The sequence below is a fragment of the Sapajus apella genome, unplaced genomic scaffold, assembly GCF_009761245.1.
Source record: "Sapajus apella isolate SASKATOON/1434 unplaced genomic scaffold, GSC_monkey_1.0 scaffold135, whole genome shotgun sequence".
Taxonomy (NCBI): Eukaryota; Metazoa; Chordata; class Mammalia; order Primates; family Cebidae; genus Sapajus; species Sapajus apella.
In genome coordinates, this window is record NW_022437075.1 from 359,689 (window position 1) to 368,396 (window position 8,708).

General features: G+C 49.6%; 1 protein-coding gene across 1 annotated transcript in view; it reads right to left on the reverse strand.

The window, feature by feature from the left end:
* The window catches only part of ZNF544 (zinc finger protein 544), a 26,363-nt gene that overhangs the window by 7,934 nt on the left and 9,721 nt on the right, over nucleotides 1–8,708 (reverse strand). Inside the window, 4 exon segments of the mRNA XM_032263362.1 lie at nucleotides 379–462; nucleotides 744–870; nucleotides 2,354–2,444; nucleotides 3,862–3,938. Coding sequence (XP_032119253.1) covers nucleotides 379–462; nucleotides 744–870; nucleotides 2,354–2,386 — 244 coding nt within the window. The 5' untranslated portion in view covers nucleotides 2,387–2,444; nucleotides 3,862–3,938.

Below are 8,708 nucleotides of genomic sequence, written 5' to 3' on the forward strand. Positions count from 1 at the left end.
AACGAATATATTAATTAACAACAAAACAAATCAAGTAAATAAGCCTAAATGGTTGTATATATATAACGAATATATTAATTAACAACAAAACAAATCAAGTAAATAAGCCTAAATGGTTGGGATGATGAACATGTTCCAAAACTGATTGTAGTGATGGTTCCAGATTCGGGGAAGACACTGCAAGCCATGAACAGCATACTTTGAATAGGTGAACTGCATGGAATGAGTGAACTCCTTTGAATGGATGAACTGCTGCAGAGAGCACCCAAGGAAGCTTCCCCCAAAGGAAGCTCCCTCCTTGGCCCCTGGGGCCCTGTGGAGAGCTCTCTGCCCAAGTTTGTTAACTGCTGAGCTGCTCACCACAAGGTCTGCTCTTACCTTGGAGGGCCACCTGCTCTGCCCTGCACAGGTCCTCTTCTTGCTCCAGCTGAGATATCACATCAGGTTTGGAAAGCAAAAGCCCTGGTTAAAGAGGGAAAAAGGACTTGGCCCTCAGCTTGGAAACAAAGAACCATGTCCTGGGTCCAGGCTTCAGCCCCTAGTGCCATCGCAAGGAAATCCCCCACTCCTGGGACTACAAGTTACAAACCTGTCCCAGAGGTAGAATGAGGGGCAACCCCTGACCCCTGTACCCAAAAGGGAACTGCTTCCACATCTTCCAGCCCATTCCAGAACAGCTTCAGAACTAGTACAGCTTTGAGTCCTTGGGGGTAGAATCTCCTTCCACGGGCACAGCCCCTTACCCAGGGAGACAAGATGCTCCCAGGTCTCCAGTGTCACCTCTCGGTACAGTGTCCTCTGGGCCAGGTCCAGTTGTTCCCATTCCTCCTGTGTGAAGGCCATAGCCACATCCTCGAAGCACACAGATGCCTGAAATAGGGCACTTGTTACTGCTCATGGACCCCAGGTCCTCATGCCCTCATGGAGGACCTGCTAAGGTCTAAATGTTGGTGTCCCCCCAAAATCCATACATTGGAATCTAATACCCAATGAGATAGTGTTAAGAGGTGGGGTCTTTTCAAGGCAATTAATGTCCTCATAAAAGAGGCTTAAGGGAGCCTGTGTTTAGCTTCTACCATAAAAGGACACAATAAAAGGTGCCATCTATGGGACAGCAGGCCCCAAACAGACTAAATCTGCTGGCACATTGATCTTGGACTTCCCAGTCTCCAGAATTGTAAGCAGTAAATTCTGTTGTTTATAAATTGAACACTCTAAGGTATCTTATTATAGCAACCCAAATGGACTGGGACAGCTCCACGTATGTAGTCTGTACCGTTCCTTTTCTGGGCATCTCACCTCTTGCCAGTCACAGCAGTGGTCCTGATTTCTGGACTGGAAATGACAGGAACTCCACTAGGAGATCTTCACCCATTGTCTCTTTACAAAATCACAGATTTGAAATGAGGTAAAAAAGATGCTCTAAAATAGCGATGGGCAAACTGCAGCCCGCAGGACAAATGAGGGCTGTGGTGTGTTTTCAAAAGGCTAATGCTATGAAATGAACTGTGTTCCCCAAATTCACATGTTGAACCCTAACTTCCAAAGTGACTGTTTAAGAAGATGATTAAGGTTAAATGTTTAAAAAGTATCTAAGAAGGTGAGTAAGATTAAATGAGGACATAAAGGTGGGACCCTAACCCAATAGGACTAGAGTCCTTGCAAGAAGAGGAAAAGGCTGGGCATGGTGGCTCACACCTGTAATACCAGCACTTTGGGAGACCGAGGCTGAAGCACTGCTTGAGCCCAGGAGTTCAAGGCTGCTGTGAGCCAAGATCGTGCCACTGTATTCCATCCTGGGCAAGAGAGGGAGATCCTGTCTCAAAAATAAAATAAGAAGAGGAAGAGACATCAGAGGGCATGTGTGCTCTTTCTCTCTCCTCACTACATAAGGACACAGTGAGACCGCGACCGTCTGCAAGGCTGGAAGAGAGGTCCCTCACCATTTACAGGGGACACTGCAGGTCACTACAGTGCTTTAAGGGGACATTCCCCCAGCCAGGGGCTTCTATGCGGGTTGAGGGTCCAGTGTGGCTTTTGGGGTGTGGGGCTTAGCTCCACCCATCCTCAAAGGCCTGAGAAACAACCAAAAACAAAATGACCAAAGCATAGACCTGGCCTGGTGGAACAGGCACGGGAGACTTGTGCTGGGTCTAGTCCAGGGATCTCTAGGCTCGGCCATGCTGGTGACAGGTATGGCACTTTACTGCAGGGAGCTGAAGTGCTTCACTGGGAAGCACTGGTCAACACTGCAAAGCACTCCTGTGTGACACCCTGCAGGGGCGGGTGCTATTCCTGGATCTATTTTACATCTGTGGAGACCAAGGCACTGACAGCAAAGACCCCCACTCACCTGGGGTGGAACCAGCTGAGAACGTGTTTCCATTTCCTCCTTGCACCTCAAGAGGCTGCTGTGGAGAGGGCAGAGGTCCTCAGAAGGCAACCTGGGGTGGAGAACAAGCAGGGATTCAGCCCCTCGGCTCCCCATGCTCCTAGACCCCACACCCACCCTACCTAGATAATGTGAGGGGCGGCCTGAGACAAGCAGGGCTTCCCAGGTACAGCAACAGGCCTCATGCCTGGGTACAGACCTACGGTACCTCAGGCACAGGACAAGTGCCCAGTCACGTGCACGGCAACTCAGCTGTGAGCCTAGACAAGCAGCAACTCCCTCAACAGTCAAGGGAAAGGAGGGGCATTTTTCCTGTCATTTTGTGACTAAGTATGGGAGGCGGAGGCCACATGTCTAAGTAATTGTACCTTTAGCATATCACAGTGGATCATAAGCTGGTTTCAGAAATGATGACAATGGGGGCATGGGGACAAGGAGGATGTGACACTCCCCAGTAGGGCGGCACAGGGAACTTCCCTTGGCTCTGGGAGGGGGTACTGTCCAGGCATGCCCTCCCTTGGTCTCAGCTGGAAGTACTGCCTACTGCCAGGGCACGCCTGTCACCCTCTCTATTGAACTCAGTCACCAAACCCTTATCTTCTACTTGTCTAATCCCTTGGCAGCAGTCACATCACTGTCCCACCAAGAGTTTGGCAAAAACCCTCTTGAATGTGGCACCAAACCCTTCCCCACATCTGACTCCTATCGCCACATTGGCACTGAAGCACACCCTCTGCAGGCACCAATAGGTTACTGGAAACCACTGAGCATTCCAGAAGTGCACCCTGTATCTCTGCCTTTGTTCACTTGATCGCACGCTCGACCTGATGGTGCCTTTCATTTGCACACTGCTTTCTAGTTGATGAAGAGCCTTGAATTCTGACCTCGAAGGCCTGTGTGGTGGCTCATGCCAGGAATCCCAGCACTTTGGAAGCTGAGGCAGGAAGACTGCTTGAGTCCAAAAGTTCAAGACCAGCCTAGGCAACAAAGTGAGACCCCCATGTCTACAAAAACATTAGCCAGGCATAGTCTGCGGTCCCAGCTACTGGTAGGAGCAGGAGCTGAAGTGAGAGGATCGCATGAGCCGTGGAGGTCAAAGCTGCAGTGAGCTGAGATCACACCACTGGACTCCAGACTGGGCAACAGAGCAAGACCCCATCTCAAAAAAAAAAAAAGCAAAACAACTCCCATTTGGGTTAGAAGAACTAGAACAGACAAAGGCAGCCCCCCGCCCATTTGGGCTAGAAGAACGGACAAAGGCAGCCCCCCGCCCATTTGGGCTAGAAGAAAGGTCAAAGGCAGCCCCCTCCAGACGCTGAACACTTGTCATTCTCCCAGGTTTGAATGGTGGCATTTTTCTTGCCCCATATTCTCAGGAAAAAAATTTTTCTTTTCCTGGAATATCAAGTATCAAGCCATGCAATACAGAAATTTTGCTTTCTCTATGCCATATTTTAGGCAGTTCTTACCTTTCCCTTCAAAGGTTTGGCAAACTTCTTCCACCAGCATCATCTCCTGCAGATGTCAGCATGCTGGGGACCAACTCCTGTCCAGGAACACAGAACCTAAGTCTGGGCCATCTCACAAGGGCCTCAACACTTGCAGCTGCTGGGATGTCACCCCAGTGATACTCTTATTTCCCAGGCAATCTCTTCTGAGAACTCTACTGCTCTAAAACACTTTTGGTGCCTGAGACCTCCTTTCCTACGCTTAATTCCTCAGGGAGACTCTCTCCTCCAGGCATGACCTTCATGGCAGGTCCCAATCTCTCCTCTGAACAGACATGTAACATTCTTCAGGCAAATCAGGCATTCAAGTCCTTAAAGAAAACGAGGGGGTAGACAGAGAGAGAGAGACAGAGACAGAGAGAGAGACAGAGAGAGAGAGAGAGAAAGAGAGAGAGAGAGGAGTGAACAGCAAATTTAGTGCTGAAATAGAAGACAAAGACAATAAAATGCAAACAACTGCATTCAACCTCAGTGCCAGGGGAGCACAGGCAAGGCACCAATACACACAAAAGAAACGGAAGGTGAATGATTAGAACTGCTATTAGATGGCAAGTTTGGAAAGGAGTCATTCACACTCTTTACTAAGAAAGGTTTAAAGTATAACATAGGCTAAGACAAAATGTGCAACTTGCAGGATTTAGAGTTGGTATGGGAACATACACATTTACCTGACTCCCAACATTAAACTTACTCAAAAGAACAAAGTGGGCCAGGCACAGTGGCTCACGCCTGTAATCCCAACACTTTGGGAGGCCAAGGGGGGACCATCGTTTAAGCCCGAGTTCAAGAGCAGCCTGGGCAACACAGGGAGACCTTATCACTACAAAAAAATTTTTTTCAATTGGCCAGGCATGGTGGTATATGCCTGTGGTTTCAGGTTCTTGCAAGGCTGAGCAGGAGGATTGCTTGAGCCCAAGAGGTTGAGACTGCAGTGAGTAGTGATCATGCCACCACACTCCAGCCTCAGTGACAGAGACCCTGTCTCAAACAACAACAACAAAAAAAAAAAAAAAGAAAGAAAAAGAAAAAAATGACCCTTACCCCAAAAAGGTAAACGCGAAACTCATCATTCCATGATGCTGGAATGTCACACTGCCACATCACACATACATTACAGGGAATGTGCAGGGCCGGCTTAGCAAGCCTGGGTTGTCCACACCCTGCACATTCTATTTTTTTGTTGTTCTTTTAGATGGAGTCTGGCTCTGTCACCCAGGCTGGAGTATGGCAGCATGATCTCAGCTCACTGCGATCTCTGTCTCCTGGGTTCAAGCGATTCTTCTGCCTCAGCCTCCTGAGTAGCTGGGATTACAGGAACACACCACCATGCCCACATAATTTTTATATTTTTTTAGTAGAAATGGGGTTTCAGCATGTTGGCCAGGCTGGTCTCAAACTCCTGACCTCAAGTGATCCACCCACCTCAGCCTCCCAAACTGCTGGGATTTCAGGCCTGAGCCACCATGCCAATTCTTAAGAAAGGTCTGATCCTTGACTGGCTGCTGGGGGTAACCTCTGAGACCTTGGGATATCCTGCCCGATAAAACGTCTTTGCCTGCCTGGGGCACTAGGCCACAATGTATTAGGCGAATCTCTGGAGCGGCTGAGTAGCCAAAGTAATTTATACAGGCTCTATGCCTACATAACAGATCCCCCAATAAAAAAACTAAGGACCAAGGCTTGGGTAAGCTTCCTGGTCCACATCATCATTTGGAGAATTAAACACTGTCTACACAACTCCACTGGGAGCTGAATGCTAATTTTTTTTTTTTTTTTTTTTTTTTTTTTTTTTTTTTTTAGACAGAGTCTCTGTCGCCCAGACTGGAGTGCAGTGGCACAATCTTGGCTCACTACAACCTCCATCTTCTGGGTTCAAGTAATTCTCCTGCCTCAGCCTCTCGAGTAGGTGGGACTACAGGCGCATGCCACTGCACCTTGGTAATTTTTATATTTTTTTAGAAACAAGATTTTACCATGTTGGCCAGGCTGGTCTCACTCCTAACCTCAGGCGACCTGTCCACCTCGGGCTCCCAAAGTACTGGGATTATAGGCGTGAGCCACCACACCGAGCCTTGTAATTTTAATCTGCAACCTTTCAATGTACTAAACTGTAACTGTGAATACTATAGCTTTTCAGGAGTTCTGTGAGTCCTTTTGGTCAACCTGAGAATGGTCTCAGGGACCCGCACACAGTGAGCACCAGGCTGTCAGGAATTCTGGGAAAAGTGGGCCATTTCGTCACAGCAGTGGTCCTTCACCCTGGGGACAGTTTGGCCTTCAGGGAACATTTGGCCATGTTTGAAGACGGTTTCGGGAGTTTGGTGGGAGTGGAGCGGGGAGGAGGTGTAGAAGGGGACAACTACTGGCTGCCATCTGGTGGGCAGAGGCCATGGAAGGTGTAGAACTTTCTACAGCTCACGAGGCAGCCCTGGAGGATGATCTGACCCCAAATGCTGAGCGGAGAAACTGCTTTACAGGGAGGAAGAACCTTGAGGGCAAGGCTGTGTCAGACACAGGACTCTAGCCTGAGGCCAGCCTCACACATCAGCAGATGTGAAAAAAACCCACAGCCACAAAGCAGCAAGCCCTGTTTAACTTCACTACCTTCTTCCTGAACACGGAGAACTCAGAGGCCAGTCAGGACAGAGTAACGACAAATACTGACGACTCTTGCCTCCCCTGCACCAGGAGACGAACCTCACCCTGACACCACCAAACCTGTGTCCTGTATCCCCTCCCTCTTTTGCCTGTCCCTTTGCAGGCTGATCAGGGCTTTGCAAATTTTATTTTAATTTTTATTTTTACCATGACTGCAGTGGCTTGAACAATGGCCACATCCTAGTCCCTACAAGCTGTGAATACGTGACCCTACAAGGAAAGAAAGAACCAAGTTGAGGATCTTGAGATGGGGAGACTTGGGGTAGGTCTGATGTCACCACAATGATCCCTACAAAGAGGAAAGTGGGAGTACCAGAGACAGAGGAGGAGAAGTGACAACAATGGGAGGCTGCTGAGGTAGAAACTGACCCCACCTCTGTACTGAGTGCACCGTAGACCCTCATGTATGTAATCCTCAGCCTGGAAACCTATGACATTGATCCTCACAGGTGTACTGAGAACATGGGGCTAAGCAGGGATGGGGGAAGTCCTTCCTGACCTCTCCTGCATGCTCTCCTCTCACATTCAGCCAATCACAAAAGCCTGTGTCCCCGCCTTCCAGGCACCATGTACCGCTCCACAAGCCTGTCCCCGTGCCTGGCCCAGCCACTGTTTCCTTTGGGAGTTACCACAGTGAGTTCAATGGAGTCGTGCCTTTGACTTTCCTCTTCTCTCCCAGGATGCCGCAGGGACACTATGGAGCAAAGCCTGTGTCACGGAACCCTGTGGAGTGCCAGCTTCCCACTGCCCTTAGGGGAAAGTCCAAATTCCTTCACAATCTCCAGAAATCCCTTCTCAGATTAAAATCTTAGCAGGTGTGGTGGCTCACGCCTGTAATCCCAGCACTTTGGGAGGCAAGGCAGGTGGATCGCCTGAGGTCAGGAGTTCAAGACTAGCTTGACCAACATGGTGAAACCTGTCTCTACTAAAAATACATTAGCCGGACGCGGTGGCGCATGCCTGTAGTCCTAGCTACTTGGGAGGCTGTGGCAGGAGAATCATTCGAATCCGGGAGGTGGAGGTTGCAGTGAGCTGAGATTGCGCCATTGCACTCCAGCCTGTGCAACAAGAATGAAACTCCATCTCAAAAAGAAAATTTTTAAAAATCTCTGGGCACTCACCACAAACCTTGTGATGTCTATCAGTCACATGGAACACCTTCCAGCTCCCTGACCGCACCACACCCCACCTCCAGGCATGCTTTCAGGCTTCTCTATCCTCGGGTGGCTCCCCACCTTGCTGCCTTCCTAAGCCCAGCCTCCGCGCCGATTACAGGCCATGCCAACAAACCCCCGGGCTTCTGGCACAGGTTCACACACTGAGGTGTCCGCTCCACTCCAACAGCATTTAAGACACAAAATGAAAACATGAGAAAGGCAGGGAAGATAAAAAGCAGCATGGAAGTCTCCATGGATGAGTGGGGAAAAAAGCAAAGTGAGGGTGGGTATGGGGTCCTACCTGTGGCTGCAAGGGTCTAGCTCCCTCAGCCCATGAGGGGAACCACTTTCCAGGCCACGCTGTGCCTAAGACCAGGCCCCAAGATGAAAGCAGATCCACAGCACTCTCAAAGGCTGCCAGGACCAGCAAGCTCCTGGCCCAGAGTGGCTCAGCGTCCTGTGGCTCCCGTAACCAATTTCCACAAAATTGTTGTCTTAAGATGAACAGAAGCTTGAGGCCCAGCGCAGTGGCTCACGAGCCTGTAATCCCAGCACTTTCGGAATCTGAGGCAGGTGGACTGCTTCAGCCCAGGGGATCAAGACCAGCCTAGGCAACATGGCAAAATCTCATCTCTACAAAAGATACAAAAATTAGCCAGGTGCCGGGCGCGGTGGCTAAAGCCTGTAATCCCAGCACTTTGGGAGGCCGAGGCGGGTGGATCACGAGGTCAAGAGATCGAGACCATCCTGGTCAACATGGTGAAACCCCATCTCTACCAAAAATACAAAAAATTAGCTGGGCATGGCGGCACATGCCTGTAATCCCAGCTACTCAGGAGGCTGAGGCAGGAGAATTGCCTGAACCCAGGAGGCGTAGGTTGCGGTGAGCCGAGATCGCGCCATTGCACTCCAGCCTGGGTAATATGAGTGAAACTCCGTCTCAAAAAAAAAAAAAAAAAAAAATTAGCCAGGTGTGGTGACACACACCTATAG